Source organism: Sorex araneus, chromosome 1 (assembly GCF_027595985.1).
Source record: "Sorex araneus isolate mSorAra2 chromosome 1, mSorAra2.pri, whole genome shotgun sequence".
NCBI lineage: Eukaryota > Metazoa > Chordata > Mammalia > Eulipotyphla > Soricidae > Sorex > Sorex araneus.
Window position 1 is genome coordinate 367,949,685 of NC_073302.1, and position 23,139 is coordinate 367,972,823.

At 43.9% G+C, this 23,139-nt stretch overlaps 1 protein-coding gene across 2 annotated transcripts in view; it reads left to right on the plus strand.

Moving 5' to 3' along the window:
- The window catches only part of IGF2BP3 (insulin like growth factor 2 mRNA binding protein 3), a 157,366-nt gene that overhangs the window by 39,033 nt on the left and 95,194 nt on the right, over window positions 1–23,139 (plus strand). For both annotated transcript variants that reach the window (XM_004604083.2, XM_055146952.1), the window contains exon 3: window positions 19,664–19,712. In XM_004604083.2, the coding sequence (XP_004604140.1) occupies window positions 19,664–19,712 (49 nt within the window). The remainder of the gene's footprint in view (window positions 1–19,663; window positions 19,713–23,139) is intronic.

Here is a 23,139-nt window from a genome sequence, read left to right on the forward strand (position 1 = left end):
TTCAGAGTACTAGGATTATTGTTTTCAGGAACTGTATTCAGTACTTTATTCATGCAAGAAAGTGCACTACTTTCTTTTTCTTTTCTTTTTTTTGGGGGGGAGGGGCCACACTCGGTGATGCTCAGGGGTTACTTCTGGCTCTACACTCAGAATTATTCCTGGTGGACACCAGTGTTTGAACCCTGGTGAGCCTCGTGCAATGCATACGCCCTTCCCTCAGTACTATCTTTCCAGCTCTACTTCTAATCCACATCCCAGTTCCTGTTCTTAGTTTTTCTTTTTTGCAGGACGTGGTGCGTATCTGGCAGCGCTCAGGGATTACTCCTGTGGGTGCAAGGGTTTGAACCCAGTGCTTTTTGCATGTAGGGCCACTGGGTCACATCCTTTGTCTGCTTTTGTCTTTGGGCCACACCCAGCAGTTCTCACTCTTGACTTGTTCGAGGGACCATAGGTAGTGACAGGGATTGAACCCTGTTGGCTGGGTTGTAAGCAAGCTCCTTACTTGTTTTACTGTCTCGCCAACACCTTAAAAAGCTTTTTTAAAGGTGCTTTCAGGGGTAGAAATGGAGAAAGTTATAATAGACTATTTTCAAATTATTAAATTATCTGACTCCCCATTTAGGAGCAAAGTTTATTTATGCCTAGCTGGACTGATAATACACTATAACTTAAGTGTCTTTGTTATTAATACCATGTTAATATATTGGTTTCATTATTAGTACTTGTTGTAGATTATTCTAATTTTCTGAAAGTGCTGGTTTCAAAATTGGCCTGTGGTTTAACCCTGTCATCACTTACATGGAAAGCTGTGCAGTACAGTATTAAAACCAAAACTGAAAAAAAAAAAAATCCCCTTCAAAACTTAAACCCCTCAGATCAGTCTTTTAAAATAGCTTAACATACTGTATTAACTGGAATTAGTTTGGTGCTCTAAATTTAATTTTGTTGGTGACCTTTTCCCCCTATTTTGCATTTGAAAAATTGCTCTAGGGGCTGGGGAGATAACTCAGAGGACTGGAGAACCATGAGATATGGCTCCCCCACACAGAAAAAAGACTTGGAAATATTTACCTTTGAAATATTTCACTTTGTCCCTTAAAAAAATTATTCCCTGGGGCTGGAGAGATAGCACAGCGGGTAGGGCGTTTGCCTTGCACGCGGCCGACCCGGGTTCAAATCCCAGCATCCCATATGGTCCCCTGAGAATGGCCAGGGGTAATTCCTGAGTGCAGAGCCAGGAGTAACCCCTGTGCATCGCCAGGTGTGACCCAAAAAGCAATAAATAAATAAATAAATAAATAAATTATTCCCTTACTCTTTCCCATCATTATTGTAGCTGATGTTATTGTGGTGGGGGTGGGGGGGGCAGTGGCTGTTGCACACAGGCCTGGAGTGCTTCTGGCATTTCTTTCTTTTGGCTTTTGGGCCTCACCTGGTAGTGCTCAGACTTCATGCTGTTGTGAGGAAATGAGTCTGGGGCTTTTTCATGCACCTCCTGATAGCCCTTTGAGCCATCTCTGGCCCCCTGCTGTTCACTTTCAAACTTAAACATTAACAGAGATGCTGGGCATAGTGCTGAAGGCCTGGCCCAAGCTGCACTGCATCCTTGAACCTGCTTCCTGAAGCCTCACAGTGCTTGCCTGGGGATTGCTCCGAGTGACCCCTGGGGAGGCCATCTCCTCAAAAAATGGTTCTCTGTGAACTGGCCAGAGTGATAGCAGGTGGAGCTTTTGCTGTCCACGCTGTCCACTGGGTTCAATTCCTGGCACCCCAAATTGTCCTCTGAGCACTGCCAAGAGTGATCCTTGAGCACTGCCAGTTGTGGCCTTCATACAGTAAAAACTTCCCCAAAACAAGACATATATTTCACCCTACATATATGTCAGCTATCTCTAGCACCAGAAATTTTCGTTATATTATTTTTTTGGGTGTTTTTTTTTTTTTTTATTTGGCCACACCAGCAGTACTCAGGCCTGACCTAAGGCTCTGTACTTAGGAATTGCTCCTGGTAGTGCTAGAGGGACCACATGGGATGCTGGGCATCAAATCCAGATTGGCAAAGTGTACAGCCCATGCCCTGCCTGCTGTACTATTGTCCAGCCCCAGAAGGCGCTCCAAAACATTTGATCCTTGATTGTCTTCTGGTTCATTCAGTGTATCCCAAGAGTCCTAATGGTGGTAAGCAGTGAGCGCCCAAGGGTGAGGTAGACAGAAAAGAATTAACCTGCAATTTTGTAAGTGGAAAATGACCACATTTTAGAATAATTTATCAAATTAAAAAGCAGATTTACATAATGATATGCTCAGTTTTCAGTAGCTTTAATTGTGTAATTGTATAACTGGACTGACTGTCGGATTATGTAATTAGGCACTTGGTTGTTTCTGGAAAAGGTGAGAGCTGTTAATAAGGTCTTCTCTTTTTCCCACTTTCTCTTGGTGCAAGGGGTGGGGGGGTGCAGGAGAAGGGGTACTTCAGGCAGACTCATGAGATCCATGTGGTGCCTGGAATCGAATCCAGGGCAACTTAGGACTTCCACACACTCTGCAACCCTCGAGCTATCTCTCTAGCCTGCCAGTCTTATTGTCTGTAGAATTTAAATTTTTTTTTTTTTTGCTTTTTGGGTCACACTTGGCAATGCACAGGGGTTACTCCTGGCTCTGCACTCAGGAATCACTCCTGGCTGTGCTCAGGGGACTACATGGGGTGCTGGGAATCGAACCCGGGTTGGCCGAGTGCAAGGCAAATGCCCTATCCGCTGTGCTATTGCTCCAGCCCCAAGTCTGTAGAATTTTAAGATATGTATGTTGTTTACAGGTAAATCAGATCTGATTATGATGAATTGTTGTAATGCTACTTGTTTGGTCTTAACTGTCGCAACTCTGAATTTAAGACTTATTTATTATTTATTTGTGGTTTGTTTTGAGCCACACCCAGCAGTGTTTAGGGCTTCTCCTGGCTCTGTGCTCAGGGATGGTATGAAGTGCTAGGTATGGGCCTGGGTCAGTCTTGAGCATGGCACCCTACACGCCATAGTATCTCTCTCTTCTTGAATTTTAAGGTGTTTGAAAAGGGACCAAGTTGGTTTGTAAGTCATTTTTTCTATTGGTTTTTCTGTTTGTGTTAGACTGAAGATAGAATGTATTTAAAGCTAAATCACCCAGACACCTAAACATCTAAGCAGATGTTATAATTTAAATCATCTTTAAAGATAAATCTCTAGGGATTTATTACTGAGTGTATTTTTATTTTTTGACAAAAACTTCTAATTAAAACATCTGGGTGGTTCAGAGAGATTATTACAAGGGGTTAAGGTGCTCGCCTTGATTGTGACCACCCTGGTTCAGTCCGCAGCATGACTTGGTTCCCCTAAGCACCACCAGGAGGATATGTGAGCACAGAGCCTAGATTAGTCTCTGAGTACAAGCAGGTGTGACCCAAATGTCTGCACCCTGTCCCCAGGGACCAGGGAGATGGTTCAAGGACTGGCACCTTGAACCATCTCATCTCTGGCACCATATAGTCTCTTGAGCACTGCTGAAAGCTTGCTCTCAACTCAGGTTTTTTTTTTTTTTTTTCATTTTGGGTCACACCCAGCGATGCTCAGGGGTCACTCCTGGCTCTGCACTCAGGAATTACCCCTGGCCGTGTTCAGGGGACCATATGGGATGCTGGGAATCGAACCCGGGTTGGCCTCGTGCAAGGCAAATGCCCTACCCGCTGTGCTATCACTCCAGCCCCTCAACTCAGGTTTTAATTTTTCTCTCCATCCTGTTTGATTTTTTTCTCTAATGATGGGGAATCAGACACACTTGGCTGTCATTTAAGTTTACTGGGGCATACACTTGAACTCCAGCTATATACTTGCATCCCTCGGCTGTGGTGGAGAGCAGCTTCCCAACACACAATACTGAATGTAAATGTTGTAGGAGCTCTTGGAAAAAGAATGAAAGGACTCGTCCTTCCTCAGTACTCTCAGCCTATGTGAGTAGACTTGCCATGGGGACAGATGACTGGGGCTTCAGAGATGTGCCCGAGTCCTGCTGTGCTGCCCCCTGGTGGATGATCCTCCTTGGTGCTTTTGCAGTGTTTCACTTGTTTCTACAAGTCAGTCTTCAGGCAATTAATGTGCTTGGTCATTTAACACATTCTTAAGTGTTTTGAAAATGTATAAGCTTTTATTTCAACATTTTTACAAGGTGTTAAAGTTTAAAATCCAGCCCCACTAAAATTTAATGCCCTGTGCAGATTGTTAATGACAGATTTAGTTTGTGATGGTTTTTCTAATAGTAAAGCTTTCAGAGAGGTGAGAACATGTGGGAGTGAGGGAGAAAAGAGCTGTTTAAGTGCTTTTTTGTACTACACTGTAGAGAAAGCCTGAGGGCAGGGAGATGTGCTCTGGTCTGTAGTGAGGGGGAAGAATGTGAAAGCAATTTTTACCTTTGCCCAGTTCTCTTCCTGTTTACTTTTGCTTTTTTTTGTTTTTGTTGTTTGTTTGTTTTGAGGCTACACGCAGCAGTGCTCAGGGATCACTCCTGGCAGTTCTCAGAGAGCCATATGCCGTGTTGGGGACCCAGCAGATGTCAGCTTATCATGGAGATAATAAGCACCTTAAGTGCTGGAGTGCTAGTACAGCGGGTAGGTGCTTACCTTGCATGTAGCCAACCAGGTTCAATCCCTGACACTCTGTGTGATCCCCTGAGCCATGCCAGTGCTGGGAGTTGAACTTGGGTCAGCCAGGTGCAAGGTCTTCCTCATACTACTTTCTCTCCAGCCCCTGCAGTTATAAGGGTATAGATGCACTTAGAGTGGTCAGAATATTTAGAATTTAACAGAATTAAAAAAAATTAGTCTGTTGTTTTTGGTGGGGGCACACACCCAGCAGTGCTCAAGGGTTACTCCTAGCTCTGCACTCAGTAGTTAGTCCTGGTGATGCTTGGGGGACCACATGGGATGCTGGGAAATGAACCTGCTGTACTGAAGATCAGTTCTGTCCCATTGAGTGATGTAATTAAGCAACAGATTGTGGAACATATTCAAGTTAACTTCCCTGGGCTGGTGAGCTGCTCCAAGGGCTGCCTGCACACCTTGCATGCATGCGCAGCACTGCCTGACTCCTGAGCACTGCTGAGAAGCAAAAACTGAGGAAACCAAAACAAGGGACCCCCCCCTTCCTTAACTTCTCCTGTTACTTGTACCCGATGTTCCTTCCCTTTATTCTGTTGCTGTGGCATGGAGCCTCATCTCAGAGTTAGCCATTCAGTCACAAATGGTACTCACTAGGGCTCTCTGGTACTCACATGTGCTCACAGGGCTCACACTCTTAGTTGATGTGGATGCACTGTTTTCCTCATGATCTTCAACTGTGGTGTTAGCTGCGTGCTCTGCATTTCAGTGGGGGTTCTCACACATCTGGTTGTGTGTCAGGAATCACACTCCAGTGGGATCGGGCATCCCTGAGAGCCGAGCAGTTGGTACTGGGGCAGACAGGTGTACAGGGGTAGCACCGGGATTGCACTCATGGTCTCATGCTTGCCGGGAAGGTGCCGCTGAGCTGGCTCCCAGTGTTCACATGCTACTTCCTCCTTCTCCTCTTCCTTCCTCCTCCTCCTTCTTGGCAGTGTCAGGTATCACTTCTCGCAGAACTTGGGGACTTTATGTAGTGCTTAGAATTGAATCCGAGTTTGCTGTGTGCAAGGCTAATGCCCTACCCACACAACTATCTCTCCAGCCTCTTCCTTCCTTCCTTCCTTCCTTCCTTCCTTCCTTCCTTCCTTCCTTCCTTCCTTCCTTCCTTCCTTCCTTCCTTCCTTCCTTCCTTCCTTCCTTCCTCTCTCCCTCCCTCTCTTCCTTCCTCTCTTCCTTCCTCTCTTTCTTTCTTTCTTTCTTTCTTTCTTTCTTTCTTTCTTTCTTTCTTTCTTTCTTTCTTTCTTTCTTTCTTTCTTTCTTTCTTTCTTTCTTTCTTTCTTTCTTTCTTTCTTTCCGTGACACTAAAATTCCCCCACCCCAATACTGCAGGTGTAAAAAGGAATGACAGAAATTAGTTAAAATATTTTAATATCGTGTGTAAAAATTTTGACAAAACCTGTGTTTTCTTTTTGATTCTTCAAAATCCTTTTTAGTGTATACACAGAAGAATTCAGTTTGGACTTAATGACCACATTTCTTGTGCCCAGTGATTATTCAAGTGGGCAGAGTAGTTTTATTATTTAGTAATTTTATTATTTAGAGTAGTTTTATTATTTAGATTGTTTCAGTGGGCTAGTGATTATTCCAGTGGATAGAGTTGTTTTAAGGTACAGACAGAGCTTTAGAAATCACATGTTCAAAATTACATGAGTCTTGCTGGGAAAAAATGTGATTTGTAAAATTAGCTTAACTGTGGAAAAATGTGGGAATAATTTTCAGTATGACTCAAACATATTAGGGTTTTGTATCTAATGGTTTTATTCCTTTGTGACTACCCCAGTTTTTAAGGAAGACATGTAATTTGTTATACTGTATTACTGTGCTTATGAAAAAAATACAGTTTGAGGGGCTGGAGGGAATGGTGCTTTTCTTACATGTGGCTGACCCAGTTTGATCCTGTCACCCCATATGGTCCCCCAGCCCACCAGGAGTAATCTCTGAGTGTAGGGCCAGGAGTAAGTCTTGAGTACCATGAGGTGTTTACCCAAAAACAAACAAGATCAAAACAAAAGTTATACTTTGAGTCATACTGACAACTGAGCCTTTTATTTAAATAGTAACTCTCACTGGTGAGAGGTCAACTGCATGTCTTCCTGTGGTTGTTTGAAATGCTGATGATGACTTTTTGATTTAAAGATGCATTTTAGATCAAGTATGAAGAAAGACATCTTTGGTTAGTCAGAAATTCAGGATCAGTGCTCTACGAATTAGTAAACACTATTAGTTTTCAAATAGTGTACTCTTGTTTTTTGCACATACCTTTTTTTGTTTGTTTTTGGGCCAAATCTGGAGATGCCCAGGGGTTATTCCTGCCTCTGCACTCAGGGATCACTCCTGGCGGGGCTCAGGGGGAGACCATGTGGGATGCCAGGGATGGAACAGGGGTCGATTATGTTAACGTCCTACCTGCTGTGTAGCTCTCCAGTCCCTCTCCAGTCCTTAAAGGGACTGTAAAAGTCACTTCAAATGAGAGCTATGAGTATTATTAACAGCACTGTGAATCACAGGATCTCAATTAAAAAAGAACTGACAATGTGCATAAATGCATTCATAGTAAGTGCAGTACCTAGAAGAACAATCACCTTTTCTTGGATCCAGGCCATACTGTCTCCCGTGAAGTGTCCAGTTATATACTCTTGAGGTTCTTAGAAAGTTCCTTTAGATGAAGACGGTGATGTATGTAACTCTTTTTTGGGTTATATCCAGTGTACTCAGGACTATCCTGGTTCTGTGCTCAGGAGTGACCCCTGGTGGTGCTCAAGTGCTTCTATGGTACAGTAGGGTCAGTAGATACAAATTAGGTCAGTGAGATGCAAGGTAAGTCCTGTATTCCCTCCAGCCCCAAGATACACAACTTCAAAGAAAAATACAGAGGCCAGCTAGAGAATACAGGGGCTAGATGATAATTCAGGCGTTAAGCACTTGTCTTGCATTCCACCAACATGTGGATCCCCCACACCACAAGAAACACTTCTCTGATTTAGTTAAGGGTAATAAAAGATGGGTAGTTCTCATGGAGACTTGGGAACTGGGGTGTGACAAAAGAATCACTTGGATTCTCATTTAGAATGGTAATGTCGAGAGATCTGTGCATCTGTATTCCTTGTGTAAGCAGTGTTAATGAGTAGTGTGTGCTAGAGGCCAGCCAACTACTGAGCAGCAGCAAAGAACAGTGAGTGAGATGGTTTTATCCACCTGGGTTCTGCCCTGTTCAGCAGACTTTCAGTAGTCACTAAAGTGTGTGTGTGGGAAGTCACATCTTTCAGACCATTTCTAGAGTGTCTGGTTTAGGATATCTGTTATGCGACCTGTAATCATTTAATTTTATTTTAAATTTTGTCCTCTCCCCTCCCCTCCCCTCCCCTCCCCACTCCTCCCCTCCCCTTCTCTCATGTTTTGGAGGTCTCCCAAATGCTGCACAGGAGGCCGGGTCTAAGCCTGTGGAGAGTGGCCATGAGCATGGCGGCTGTTGATTTCTGGAGGTTTTCAGCTGCTGGGGAGAGAAGAGAAACTTTCCCCACTCCCACCCCTGTGCCCCATATGAGACAGCCTGGCAGAGGGGCCAGAGGCATCTCATGGCATATCATTCTGTCCTGGAGTTATTTTATTTTATTTATTTTTTTGGGCTTTTTGGGTCACACCCGGCAATGCACAGGGGTTACTCCTGGCTCTGCACTCAGGAATTACTCCTGGCGGTGCTCGGGGGACCATATGGGATGCTGGGAATCGAACCTGGGTCGGCCGTGTGCGAGGCAAACGCCCTCCCCGCTGTGCTATTGCTCTAGCCCCACCTGGAGTTATTTTAAATAAGCATTTTGGTGCTCTTCCTTCCTTCCTTCCTTCCTTCCTTCCTTCCTTCCTTCCTTCCTTCCTTCCTTCCTTCCTTCCTTCCTTCCTTCCTCCCTCCCTCCCTCCCTCCCTCCCTCCCTCCCTCCCTCCCCTCTCTCCCTTCCTTCCTCCCTCCCTCCCTCCCTCCCTTCCTTCCTTCCTCTCTCCCTGTCTCCCTCCATCTTCCCTCCCTCCCTCCTTCTGTTTTACCCTCCTTCCACCCCCAGCAGTGCTCAGGACTTCCTCCTGGATCTGTGTTCAGGGATCACTGCTGTGTGGATCAGGGGGATCATATGTGGTACCTGGAATTGAATTAGGTTGTACCTAGCTGTTTTTCAAGGATTGCTTACTCTTTGGGCACCGGGGCTCACAGAGCTGTGGCAGTGGAGAGTTTCATGATTATACTCTTGTAAGGCAGACACCCCCCCCCCCAAACCTTTACTTTCAAATTTCACCTTTTGACAAACATGCTACATGTTAACAGTTTTGGATATTTGATATGATTGTGTTATCATTATGAGTGAAAACACAAGGTTGAATATTGCATAGAGGGGGCAAATGTGGAAGCCAGAATGTCCCGAGATGCATCTGACTCCTTCACAATTGAGTTATATGTACTCGGGCAAGCTAAAATTCCCTTGTTGTTTTCTGATGTATAAAAGCTGTTGGAGAGTTAAATTAGAGACATAATTAATCTCTACTGTAACAGTACCGTGTATGTTGGGCGGCTTGAGCAATAGATCTTTATTAGTTTTTATCTTCCTGGGCATTGCACTAGGTGTCCTACATGCATGGTGTGGCAAGCCCCCCCACAACACACTCACACCCAGCCTCTAGGGTAGTGAGAAATAGTGCTGGGAAAGAAGACAATCAAGTTGATTGGTTGACAGATTGTTTCTGCTCTCCTCCAGCAGCCCTCTTGCCTGTGCTCCTCCTGGAGTGCCTGTAGAGAGCTCTGGCCTCTTACGAAGATAATCTCATTGTATAGACTCTGCCCTAATTACTTCCCAATACTACTGTTTGGGGCATTCAGTGAATGAATTCTTGGAGGATGGGGGGGGCTGGGGGGGCACACACAAGCATTCAGCTTATAACACCAATAGAGCACTTAACAGGTTTTTTTTTTTTTTTAAATGGTTTTTGGGTCACACCCAACAATGCTCAGGGGTTGCTCCTGGCTCATGCACTCAAGAATCACGTCTGGTGGTGTTTTGGGGACAATATAGGATGCCAGGGATTGAACTTGGGTCAGGGCTATGTGAACTATGTGAAGGCAAGTGCCCTACCCACTGTACTCGTTGGTCCCTGAGCACTTACATTCTTATGTGTTATAAAACTTTACAGTAGAAAGACAATAAAAGTATTAAAGGCGTTTGATAAAAGCATTAGTAGGAGCCTGAGAGATTCAGGGGTTCAGGCTCTTTTGAGTTCCCTGAGGTCCACCAAGACCAAGATTCTCACCTGAGCTCAGAGCTGGGAATGACTCTGGAGCACCTCCGAGCTTGGAACAGACTCTTCCTGCAGTCCTTCTCCAACACCCCTGAAAAGGTGGAAAACCCACAAGTTTTCTAATCTCAGGTTTGAATTAAAAATTATTATGGTTGGGACTGGAGCAGGTAGGTCAGCGGGTAGGGTGCTACCTTGCATGCAGCGACTCAGCTTCTCTCCTGGACATTCCACCCCATATGGTCCCCTGGGCCCTACCAGTGTAAGTCCTGAGCATAAAGAAATCATTATGGTTTACTTTTCTTTTTTTCCCTTTGTATTTTATGCCTCATTGATCCCTAAACCATACATTTTTGCTGCTTTGGTTTCTTGAGAGCTTGCTCTCTCTTCTGTGAAGCTGCCTGCTCCCATTTGGGAACAGTCTCTCCTTTTCAGTAAGGCCCATCTGCATGGGGGGGAAGGGGGACACTCACGCAAGGCTTAATCTGAGCACTAGGCCTGTTTCTTGGGGCCTTTATTTCCTGGATAGACTCTATCTAGGCCCTTCAGTTCAGCATTTGACATATATGCAGGCGACATTTGGTCTTTTTCTGGGCCACCAACTGCCCAGCCCCACTGTGTGGCCTGAACACACCTTCCAGATCGCCATTATCACCACTAAGTGGCCCAAGTTGTTTCTGGAGAGCAACACCCTTCATATACTTTTTTTTTTCCCCCAGTTTTTACCTTTTCTTCAGAGGGGAGAGATGCTCAGGGCTTACTTCAAACTCTGTGCTCAGGGGCTGGAGCCTTGCACACGGCCAACCTGGGTTGGATTCCCAGCATCCCCTATGGTCCCCTGAGCACCGCCAGGAGTTAATTCTGAGTGTATAAACCAGGAGTAACCCCTGTGCATCGCCGGATATGACCCAAAAAGTGCCCCCCCCCAAAAAAAAACCCTCTGTGCTCAGAGGTCAGTCCCAACAGGGCTCAGGGACCATATGGGGTGCCGGGATTGAACCCAGGTTGGCCCCATTTGAGGCAAACACCCTGATATATCTCTAGCTCCCAGGTGGCCTTTTGAATCTGCATGCCCTGCCTGGCCTAGCCAGTTTCAAGAGCATTTGTTAAAGTGAATGTTAATTTGATTCTCTCAGTTTGTGTGCTTCTGTAGAGTTTTCTGAGTCAAGTGACCTGACTTGGTTTTCTGAGTCATGTGAACCATTTTGAGACCACCCAAGATCACTATGGGAAGAATAATTTTTCTTTCAAACAATGTGTTTTGTTGTTCTAGCCTAGGAGCACCGGGGACCTTAGTAAAAGGGGCTTCCCTATGCTCAGATGTCAGTTGTGTGCTGTGAACTGGAACTCTGAAGATGAGGGCAGCCTCTATGAGCAGGAAGTGCACAAATTGAACTTGAACTTTTTTTTTTTTTGCTTTTTGGGTCACACCCGGCGATGCATGGGGTTGACTCCTGGCTCTGCACTGAGGAATTACTCCTGGTGGTGCACGGAGGACTATATGGGATACTGGGAATTGAACCCGGGTCGGCTGCGTGCAAGGCAAAACACCCTACCCGCTGTGCTATTGCTCCAACCCCGAACTTGAACATTTGTGTCCTAGCAGGAAGCAAAAAGAGTTCAGAGTACTGGATATTTTAAAAGATGCCAAACCAATGTGAAAAGACCTCCCTCCTATAACTGACTAAAGAAGGGGCACTTTAGAATCCAGAAATAATTAAATGTATTGGGTTGGTGGAGAATATGCAAATTATCGGTGAATCCTGGAAATGTAATTTTTGGGCAATGCCTGGTTATCCAAGTACTATTCTGAAAAACTTGAAATAGCTGCCTGTGGGTTCCTTTGAAAGTAGATTGAAATAGGGTTCTCATGAAGCTGATTTATTTTGGAAATTTCAAGAAGCCAGAGTGAAGGAATGGGGAAAGTAAGGAGTTAGGAAAATCCAATGGAGAGTATTTTGTCAAGGTTGCCGTGAGGAGATGGGACCTTAGAGAAATGTGCAGAATGTCTCCCAGCTGGAGGATGTGAGAAACTAGCCTCTGGCTTCCGCTCCGTGTACATTCTGTGTGTTCGGGGCTTTATTGCTCCCACGTAGGGGGTAACTCTGAGCACTGGAGAAAGCCCTGAAGAGAAAGAGCCAAGCTGCTTCAGATGTGTGCTCAGGGATGGAAGGAGCCTGACCGCTGCAGCGGGGACAGGACTCGCTCCACACGTGGACGCATTCAGAGGGTATCAGTGATGTGATGAAAGGACACAGAACCGTTGGCTGCAGACAGGAAAGACTCATTTTGGCCTGCCTTCTCTGTACTTAACCGTGTTTCTGATTATTCAGATTTTTGAATAGGAAAGTTGTTCTTTATGGAAGAACTCCAGCTATAAAAACAAAACAACGAAAGTGCAGAGAGCATAGTAGAATGAGAAAGTCAGTTTTGAACCTCAGATGACTACTAGAGTTAAGCAGAGGTCATGGTTACTGACACCATCGGAGGGGTAACCAGGATAAAAACCCCCAAACTGTCATGTAGCCGGAACAAAAACTAAATGGAGTCTTCATATCTAATATCACTTTTGTAGGGGACAGAAAAAGAGACTGAACCACTGTCATAGAGTAGTTAGCAAAATCTTGGCACTGAGAAACCATAAGATAAATGTCAGGTTTTTGTATTTAGTTTTTGGGCCACACCTAGCTGTGCTCTCAGGGATTACTCCTGGGGTGCTCAGGGGACCATGTAGGGTGCTAGGGACTGAACCTGGTTCGTCCTCCTGCAGGGCAAATTCCTTACTCAGTCTACCGTCTTTGCAACCCCAAATCACAGCCCTGCCCCCAGTAAAGTTGCAGGGGAAAGTAGGGAACATGTAGATTGAGATTGGAATCAAAACTGGTCAAATGCAGCTCTGGCTCTTTTTGAAAAAAGTTAACATTAAATTTTATTAATTGGAGAATTTGAACTTATTAGGTATTTAATGATTAGTGTCTGCTTTAAAGAACTGATGACAGTAAAAGAGTTATTTTTCAAGTGAACCGATATTTATAGAGGAGTGGTGTGAATGACACTCAGGCTGGATGTGGGAGCGGCTTGCCTGCTTTCAGCTGTGAGGTGAGGTGGGCTCACAGCTGTGTAATGTTTTGTATTATAAAGCAGTGTTCATGTGTGTTCTGGTCAGCACCGGGTTAGCACACCTTAGCCCGTGCTATGCTCGCTGGCTTGCGCATTTCAGTTGTGGGTTACCTTGTGGAGGACAGAAGATGCTTGTAAGATCCTTGCAAGACAGACGCTGTTCATGAGGTTGGGCCATTGGGGTTAATCCTGCTCTGTGTTCAGGGGTCACTCCTGGAGTGCTCAAGGCACTGAATGTAGTGCTGGGGTCAAGGCAAGGTCAGACCCCATTCCAAGGCAAACGGTTTGAGCAGACCTTTTTTTTGGGGGGGCGTGGTTTGTTTTTTGCCACTGAGCCATCCTTGAGGCACTGCCTTCCCTAAATCTAAGTGAACTTTTAAATTTCTTTTTTGGAGAGAGGGGTGATTTGGGTCATATTTAGTGGTGCTCAGGGACTACTGTTAGGACAGTGCTCAGGGCTCACTACTAGTGGTGCTCAGGAGGTCATATGGTGTTGGGGAGTAAACCTGGCCTCCAGCCCATTAAACTGTTTCCCCAAGCCTTCCACAGTTGTTTTTTGAAGGTTTTCTTCTTTCTTTCTTTCTTTCTTTCTTTCTTTCTTTCTTTCTTTCTTTCTTTCTTTCTTTCTTTCTTTCTTTCTTTCTTTCTTTCTTTCTTTCTTTCTTTCTTTCTTTCTTTCTTTTCTTTCTTTCTTTCCGCCTTGCAGCTGGGCAGGCCTTATACCATTCAACTCAGGGATGTGGTACCACTCGGGCCACAAAGGTCATACCATGCTGTGCCAGGAATTTAAGTGGGATTTTGGGTCACACCTGGCAGTGCTCAGGAGTTACTCCTGCTTTGCACTCAGGAATCCCTCCCGGTGGTGCTCAGGGAACCACATGGGACGCTGGGAATCGAACCCGCATCGGCCGTGTGCAAGGCAAACGCTCTACCCTATGCTATCATTCCAGCCCTGCAAGCATTTTCTTGAGGACTAAACTTGACCCCAGTTTTTACAGGAGAAACCATAAATTCTATATAATCAACTTAATGTCAAAGTTTTTATGTTTTGGACTTCCTGTGGGCCTATCCTGGCCATACTTGGCCAAATAGGCTGGCATCCGAGTGCCAGGGCCTTGCGGCCTGGCAAGTGCTAGGAGGACCCTGAGCCATAGGACCCCTAGGGCTGTACTTGACGGGCCTCAAGCTCCCATGTGATACCAGGGTTTGAACCTGGGCCAGGCCTGGCCCCAGCCTCTGCTCGCTCTGTCTCCTATTCCTGTATTTTTGTTTTTAAATGCAAATTATTAAATCAGTCTTTTTTTTTCTTTCCTTTCTGGGTCACACCCGGCGATGCACAGGGGTTACTCCTGGCTCTGCACTCAGGAATTACCCCTGGCGGTGCTCAGGGGACCATATGGGATGCTGGGATTCGAACCCGGGTCAGCCGCGTGCAAGGCAAACTTCCTACCCGCTGTGTTATTGCTCCAGCCCCCTAAATCAGTCTTTTTCTACGTATTGTTTTCAAATTTAGTATGGCAGTTGCTCTTTAATTCATCATAAGCTAAGAAAGTCTTTGGAAATGTTAGTTTTTGTATGGTAGAGCTGTGAGTATTCTTTATTCTTTTATATCTTGTAAATAGTATAAATTATCAATTGGAGAGCTTTTTAGGTGCTGCTATTGTTCGGGCTCTGAATATAACTGTGAATGAGAAGTCTAATTAACTAGTCCTTGGTAGTAATGTTTATGTTTATCTCATCAGTTTTTGTGTGTTTTGGGAAGTAGTAAAACACCCTTTATTTTGTTGCTAGTAGACTTGAACCTTATTGATAGTAATCATATGATATAAACAAATATCTAGTTTCTTTTTTTTTTTTATCTTAAAAAAGGAAAGAATTTTGACAGTTTATTATTTGACTTTCTTGGACCCATAGTCCAAGAAAACTTTCAAAAAACAGAAATCAACCATTTACACTGTAAGTCACATGAATGCTAGTATCAGGAGTAATTCCTTAGTGTTTAATAAGTTAAAAAGCCAAATGCCATGACTAAATATTTTGGCATTACAGAGTTTAAAAAAAATCTTGAATTTTAAATAATGTGAATCTATAGAACATAACATAATTTAATAAACTTTTATTTTTGGCTTGTTTGGGGACCACTCTGTGGTGTTAAGGTATCACTCTTGGCTCTTTGCTCAGGAATCACTCCTGGCAGGTTGGGGGACCATATGGGGTGCCCCTGGTTTGGCTTTTTTTTTTTTTTTTTTTAAAGAAATATTTTATTGAACCACCGTGAAAACAAAAAAAAAATACAAAGCTTTCAGGTTTAAGTCACAGTCAAATACTGATTAAACCACCATCCCTTCACCAGTGCACCCGTTCCACCACCAAGAACCCCAATACACCCCCCTCCCAGCCCTCCCCCCATCTAAGTAGCTGATGATATTCCCATTATTCTCTCTATATATTGAGTACATTTCATATTTCCATACAGAACTCACTATTGTTGATTGGAAATTTTCCCCAACAATCAGACCTGCTGAATAAGCATCATCTAATAATTTCTCTTCCTTGGTAAAGGTGAAGACTTTGAGTCCGCGCGGCCGCAATTGCGGCCGCGCGGTTTTGGGTTTCTAATATTTTAGCTCAGTTCACAGTCAAAATGGATGGCTGCAAGAATCTGCTCTGGTGCCAAAATGGGTTAGGAGACCTCAGGATCACAGTCAGTAGGCGGGAGGCTCTGCTTCTCGTGCCGCGGCTCTTGGTTCATCTCTGGGCGGAAGGCGCGCCGGGAACACCTCCCCTCCCAGGATCACCTACAGGCTACGTCACTAAAGAAAGTCCTACCTCCTGGTGTAGGGGTCTTAGAGGGTGGCTCTCACCGCGTGGCTGCTGCCGCTGCCGCCATTTTCGCTCAGAAAAATGGGGTGGAGAGGGGAAAAAATCCCTTCCCGGGCTGCACGAGGTTGTAGTTCAGTTCGCAGTCAAAATGCATGGCTGCAAGAATCGGCTCTGGTGCCAAAATGGGTTAGGAGACCTCAGGATCACAGTCAGTAGGCGGGAGGCTCTGCTTCTCCCAAATATCTAGTTTCTTAACTCAGGTTATATCTATTTAGTTTTATTGTTATTTATTTATTTATTTATTTATTTATTGCTTTTTGGGTCACACCTGGCGATGCACAGGAGTTACTCCTGGCTCTGCACTCAGGAATTACCCCTGGCAGTGCTCAGGGGAACATATGGGATGCTGGGAATCGAACCCGGGTTGGCCGCGTGCAAGGCAAATGGCCTGTGCTATTGCTCCAGCCCCTCAGGTTATATTTATATTTTATTCTAAATACTTAATTCTAAAATATCAGATAGGAGTTTGGAAAGGCAGACTGATACCTGGTGGTGTGTGGGGGCTATTTCTGGATCTCTGGTGGGGTTGGGTAGGGGCTTAAGTTCCAATGATCCTCAGGATGCACTGTTGCCAGGGATTGAACCCAGGGCCTCTACAGACAAAACAGGTTGATGGTATTTTAATTGTATGGTTAACTTGATTAGCATTGAAGACTGTAGTGGATTTTTGCAAATACTCTTCAGGTCTGAAGTTAGTGTTTCTGTGCTGGATGATTAGATTTGAGTCAGGTGTTCCCTTTTAATGTTGAGCTTTTTGACTCTTGTACTCATAGAATGAGGCATGGGATTAGGAACCAGAAGTGCAAATACAGAGTTTACAGTCTTACTGGTTAAGTGGGAAAGAACAATTCTGGATGTCCAAATACTTGTTCTATCAAAATTACCCAGATGTTTGTCTAAAATGAAGTGAGAGAATTAGATAATGGAATCAGGATAATTAATTGTTCTGCAGTCTCCCTTTCCCCCTATTCTCCCCTGCCCCCACTTTTTCTTTTTTTTTTCTTTTTCTTTTTCTTTTTGGGTCACGCCCAGCAGTGCACAGGGGTTACTCCTGGCTCTGCACTCAGGAATTACTCCTGGCAGTGCTGGGGGACCATATGGGGTGCTGGGAATCGAACTTGGGTCGGCCACATGCAAGGCAAATGCCCTAACCGCTGTGCTATCGCTCCAGCCCCCCACTTTTTCTTTTTATAGGTCACACCGGCTGGTGTTCAGGTGTTATTTCTGGCTTTGTACCCAGGGATCACTCCTTGCAGGCTCAAGGAACCATATGGGATGCCCAGGATTAAACCATTAAAGCATACTCCTTGCTGTACTACCTCTCTGGTCCCTCCCTTTGGTTTTTAAGGAGGACGTAGTGATGCTCAGGCTTACTCTTGGCTCTGTTTAGGGATCGTTTTTGATAGGGTTCAGGGAACCATATACAGTGAGAGGAATCAAATTGGGTTGGCTGCTTGCAAGGCAAGTGCCTTACCTGCTGTCGTCTCTTTCCCTGCAGTAATTTTCAGTGAGTGGGTGTTGGACATACATTTTGAAGAATAGTTTTCCCCCAGTGGATTACTTGAAATGTAAAGAAAATGATATACTAATTAAGTTCTTGGGAGCCCTGTGTCTGTGAACATTTGTTTTAGTAATATGGTTGGCTCATCACCTTCTAGATGACCTAGGTATATGAAAGTACATTTACATCTGTACTTTAGGGGAAGATTTGGGGTAATTCATATATTCATCAAATGAATCCAATAGGATTAAATACTGAATACTCTGCTGCTTGATTAAAGCAATTATTACATGTAGGTAGTACACTCTGAGTAACTATTGGTAGCAGAAGCAATTTAAAACAGTTTTAAAGTCTTTGTATTAGAAGGGCGTTTTTTTTTTTTTTTTTTTGCCATGCCCAGAGGTGCTCAGACTTACTTCTGGCTCTGCCCTCAGGGATCATTCCTCGTGGCTTTAGGGAAGCATCAGGGGTGGCAGAGATTGAATCTCTGGTCTTGCGTGGCTGTGTGCAAGGCAGGTGCTATTCCCAGTCTGCTATTGCTCTGGTCCCATTAGAAATCTTTTTCGTAGGGTGTTCCTTGTTTGTTTTTTGGGGTACACTTGGTGGTATTGGGCCTGCTGTGCATTCAGGCAGAAAGGGATACCTGCGGGCCCCCATTCTGAAGGCTGCAGAGTTTTCATTCCAGGTCCATCTACCGGGGGAGATCCAACAGCATCATGTTCTTTTGGAAATTAATTGTGGAGAGAAGATGCTGAGTATGGTCAGGGACTGCTGGGCTGTCCTTTAGGGATGGGGATGGGCAGGGTAGTAGGGGGTTCTGGGAATCTTCCCCTGCTCTGAGAAGGCCCCAGCATTTTCATTTCGGGCTAGTCCACCTCCCAAGTTTTTTTTTCTTTCATGAGCAGCACTCCCCTTTCTTACCTTGTATTTGCTATGTTGACCTGGTCATTTTTCTTACAAAAACAATGTAAAGATGCTGCTTTCTTCCTCTTACATTTCATAATTGCGAACATTTTATGATTTTATGATTGCATTGCGCACACAATACAATATAATATGTTGCTGTGTCTGGGGTGACATGATCTCATTGGGGTCACACATTTGGTTGGGGTGCTTTCTGATTTGGTTGTGCTCATAAGGTCACACAGTTGGTTGCACAAATGGGAAAATAATTTTTTTGGTGGTCACACCTGGTGATGCACAGGGTTTACTCCTGGTTCTGCACTCACGAATTATTCCTGGCAGTGCTTGGGGAACCATATGGGATGCCGGGGATCGAATCTGGGCTGGGTGCTTGCAAGGCAAATGCCCTATCCTCTGTACTATCACTCCAGCCCCAAATGCGAAAATTAATGTCTTCTACTTTGGCACTCTGAAACTTATGGCCCTCTTGTTTATGAATACATTAAAAATGTTTATAATGTTCATAAATACATAAAGAAAGCCAATTATTTTGATGTAAATTTAGCCAATTGTTAACACTCATAATAGAGTATTGTGCTTCTTAACAGATTCTAGTAACATTTATGTTCATAATAATGTAGGTGACCTTTAAAGATCAGCAACAACTTAATATGTTATGACAATGCCTGGTTTATACTGATACCAAATCATAGCCAGTGCAATTCTGCCGTGGTTTAGTGCCAACATTCATACTTGAAGATGCTAAATTCCATTTAGGAGATTGTGAAAATGCTGTATGTAGTTTCGCTGCTGGACCCCATTCCCTGAGTGCAGTACAGGGATCCTTTGGCTGTGACCTCAGGAACAAGGCTTTGTGTCCTGAGTTGCTTAATTGGAGGCGACAGGGTTTTAAACTTTTAAAACTTAGACTTTAGAGTTTAATTATCGGTCAAATGTTTTTAACATTTGCTAACTCTAGTGGCTTTTGGAAATAAGCCATAAAGATCCAAAGCAGAGAGGTTGCCCAGCAGGCTGAGTACGTGCTCTGCATGCAGGAGCTGGGTGTGCCCAGAAAAGAGAAAAGTGGGGTGCTGCGGAATCCTAAGGTGATCTTAGTATTTTACCCATGATGGTTAAGTTTTATTTTCCCCTTCTTGGGAAACAGTTTCTATTATATATTGGCTTATAGTTAATATGGAACTAATATTTAAGTTGCCTTTAAACTTTCAGGGTTAATTATTAATTTCAGTGTTGTTTTTATTATGTTCTTTAAAAACTTTTTAATTCTTCTGCAGGATTCGGAAACTTCAGATACGAAATATCCCGCCTCACTTACAGTGGGAGGTAAGATCTTCTGTGTTTCAAACTAAGATTCCAGTATTTTAGCTTATACTAAAAACCAAAGGTTTTTATCCTTCCCCCAACTTTGTCTCTTCATAGGTCTTTGAATCTGGCCTCTCAGATTCTTTTAAATTTCAAGTGTGTTCTTTTGGTGAAAGTGTAATCTTCCTCATTCATTTTGGAAGATATTTCTGATGACTTTGTTGTTTTTAAAATACAAAATTCCTTTCTCGGCAAAAAATATGTTTTTGGGTGTAGTTTGGGGCCACCCTGTGGATGCTCAGAGGGTGTTCCTGACTCAGAGTGTAGGGGTCGTTCCCTGCAATGCTCAGAGGACCAGTGCTGGAGATCTAACCTGGCTTCCCGCATGTCCAACTTGGGCTCAGCCCTTTCAGTGATCTCTGATCTGTTACCAGTTTTTTTTTTGTGACAAACACTATTTTAAGTGTTACTGTGCTATCTTTTGCCTGTTGCTATTACTGTAGTGATTATGCATAGGCTCAGCATTTTACACAGTTAAATAGTTTTACCAGAAATTTCCAGGGAGTCATAATATGGTTACAGTGAGAATTTGAGACTTCAAATGTTGGAAATTGAAGTTCTTAAAACCTGCCTATCTTGGAAGAGGTCATACAGGTAAACTATATTGCATCTTAATAAGTTCAAGATGTAAAGTATGGTTAGAAAATTTCTTTGGTGGTGAGATAAGGGAAGTTCATCTGAAATCTGATTCTCCAGAGACCCTGTTGGTAATAGTGTATATTCAGAATATTTTCATCTTCAGAATTTTATTTTATTTTATTTTATTTTATTTTTTTTTTTTTGCTTTTTGGGTCACACCCGGCGATGCACAGGGGTTATTCCTGGCTCATGTACTCAGGAATCACCCCTGGCGGTGCTCAGGGGACCATATGGGATGCTGGGATTCGAACCCGGGTCGGCCGCGTGCAAGGCATACGCCCTACCCGCTGTGCTATCGCTCCAGCCCCCATCTTCAAAATTTTAATAAGTTTTGTTCTGCAAGAAGAGTTTTTTTTGGGGAGGGGCATGGAGGATGGAGACATATATTCTAATATTTTTCAAGTTATAGAACATCTAAGAGTGTAGTGTTGTATATTGTTGTATATACATTAGACAGTGGCTTGTTTATTTTTCATACCTGAGATCAAACTTGGGGACTTACCTATGCAACAGGTGCTTTACCAGTGAGCTGTATCCTCTAGACTCTGGAAATAGCAATTTCCAAGAGTAAAGGAACCATATTTTTCTGTTTTAGATGAACATCTTTTATAGGAATTCAGTTGTTTTCGGGCTGGGACCTTAAAACAATTGTTGCATTATCAGAATTACTGGTTTAATCCTTTGTTACTTATTTTTGTTTTTTGATCACCAGCCAGCTATGCTTGGGGTCACTCTGATGGTGTTGTTCAGTGCTGGAGATTGAACCTGGAGTTTCCATGTACATACAGAACATGTGATTCAGCCCCTTGACCTTATTTCCCTATCCTTGAAACTTTTTGGGGGTGGGGTGGTGGGCCATACCTGGCAGTGCTCAGGGGTTACTCCTGGCTCTGCATTCAAGAATTATTTCTATTGATGCATTGAGGGGCTGGAGTGATAGCACAGCGGTAGGGTGTTCGCCTTTCACGCGGCCGACCCGTGTTTGATTCTTCCGCCCCTCTTGGAGAGCTCGGCAAGCTACTGAGAGTATTGTGTTCCCCATGGTAGAGCCTGGCAAGCTACCCGTGGCGTATTCGATATGCCAAAAACAGTAACAGTAAGTCTCACAATGAGAGACGTTACTGGTGCTCGCTTGAACAAATCGATGAGCAATGGGATGACAGTGACAGTGATGCATCGATGAGCAACGGGATGACAGTGACAGTGACAGTGATGCATTGAGACTGACCAAATGAGATGCCAGGGATGGAGCCCAGGTCGGCTGAGTGCGGAGCAAGCTCTTTTCCAACTATAACTATACTATTTCTCTGGCTCTGACTTAATTTTATTTATTGATTTATTTTTAATTTTGGACCCACCTGATGTGCTCAGAGGACAGATAAATGAAATGCTGGGAATTGAGCTCAGGCATCTTGCATTTAAAGCATGCATTTAGCCTGTTGAACTATCTTTCCAGCTGAAAGCATTTAGTTTATTTTTAGTTAATTGTGTTTTTGATGGCTTTCAAACATGTTAACTGTTTAACCATGTTAACTGTTTTGTATTTCTCCTCCTGTTGGATTGGGTGGGGAGGTGGACAGTGGTGCTTGCATGGTGACAGGGATGCAACCCAGGGCTCCTGCATGGACTCCAGCCCTTTGAATTCCCTGGCCAAACTCTTGTATTTCATTTTACCATCTCCATAGTTCTTAGAGGCAAGATTACATATCTTCATTTTCATCATTTTAATGTAGGAAAGTAGAATTTAAAGAATTAAGCAAGTTGCTGAGTTGTGTAGGTTTGAAAATAAATATTGCTACTGTTGTCCATTGGCCTCTTCACTTTTTGGTAGGAGTGGGGGGGCGGGCTATACCTGGCTGTGCTCAGGAGTGAGCCCTGGCAGTGCATGAGATTTGAACCGGGGTTGGCTGCATGCAAGGCAAGAACTGCAATCTCTCCTGCCCGACTCCTTTAAATTTTTAATGACTTTTTTTTTCATATTTCAAGTTTATTGAGCTCTTGTTAGGGCTCATTGAGGAGTGGGTTGAGTAATTCATTTAAAGTACGAAAAGTTCATCTAAAGTATGAAAATCTTTCCTAGATGACTTGAATGATGACCAATGATTTCTTTTTAAAACGGATGTTTACATTAAAAGTATAATGGTTTACATATGGGATTAGGATAGCTGCTAGGGCTAGGTTTGCATGTTTTTTAAGGGTGGAGGAGCTGGTTCTGTCCCTTGCACTGTATGGTCTTTTGAAGTACCACCGGGAGTGGCCCCACTCCCTCCACCCACTCCTGAACCAGTAGTCATCAGTGAGCATCAGTGGGTGTGGCCCAAGTTTTTTTTTTTTTAATTTATGTATGTCGCTTTCTTTCCCAAAGCCTGATCTTTAACAGTGATAATGCTGCACCTGTTCATTCCCTTGTAGTGGAGATAGACCTTGACTAGGTAGATTAAATACTTTGGAATCAAAAGTAAATTATCAGGGGAGGGGCGGAGGCAACAATAATAAATGTAAGACCTTAAAAAGTGCATTGTACAGATGTCATGGACCTGCTGATTAAATTTAGTGGGAATACACAGCAACACAAATAAACATTTTGGGGAGCAGGGACTTGGGTCACACCCAGTGATGCTTAGGAGTTACTCCTGGCTCTGCACTTAAGAATTACTCCTGGCAGTGCTTAAGGCACCATATAGGGTGCTGGGGATTGACCCCATGTTGACTGCGTGCAAGGCAAGTACCCTACTTGCTGTACTATTAC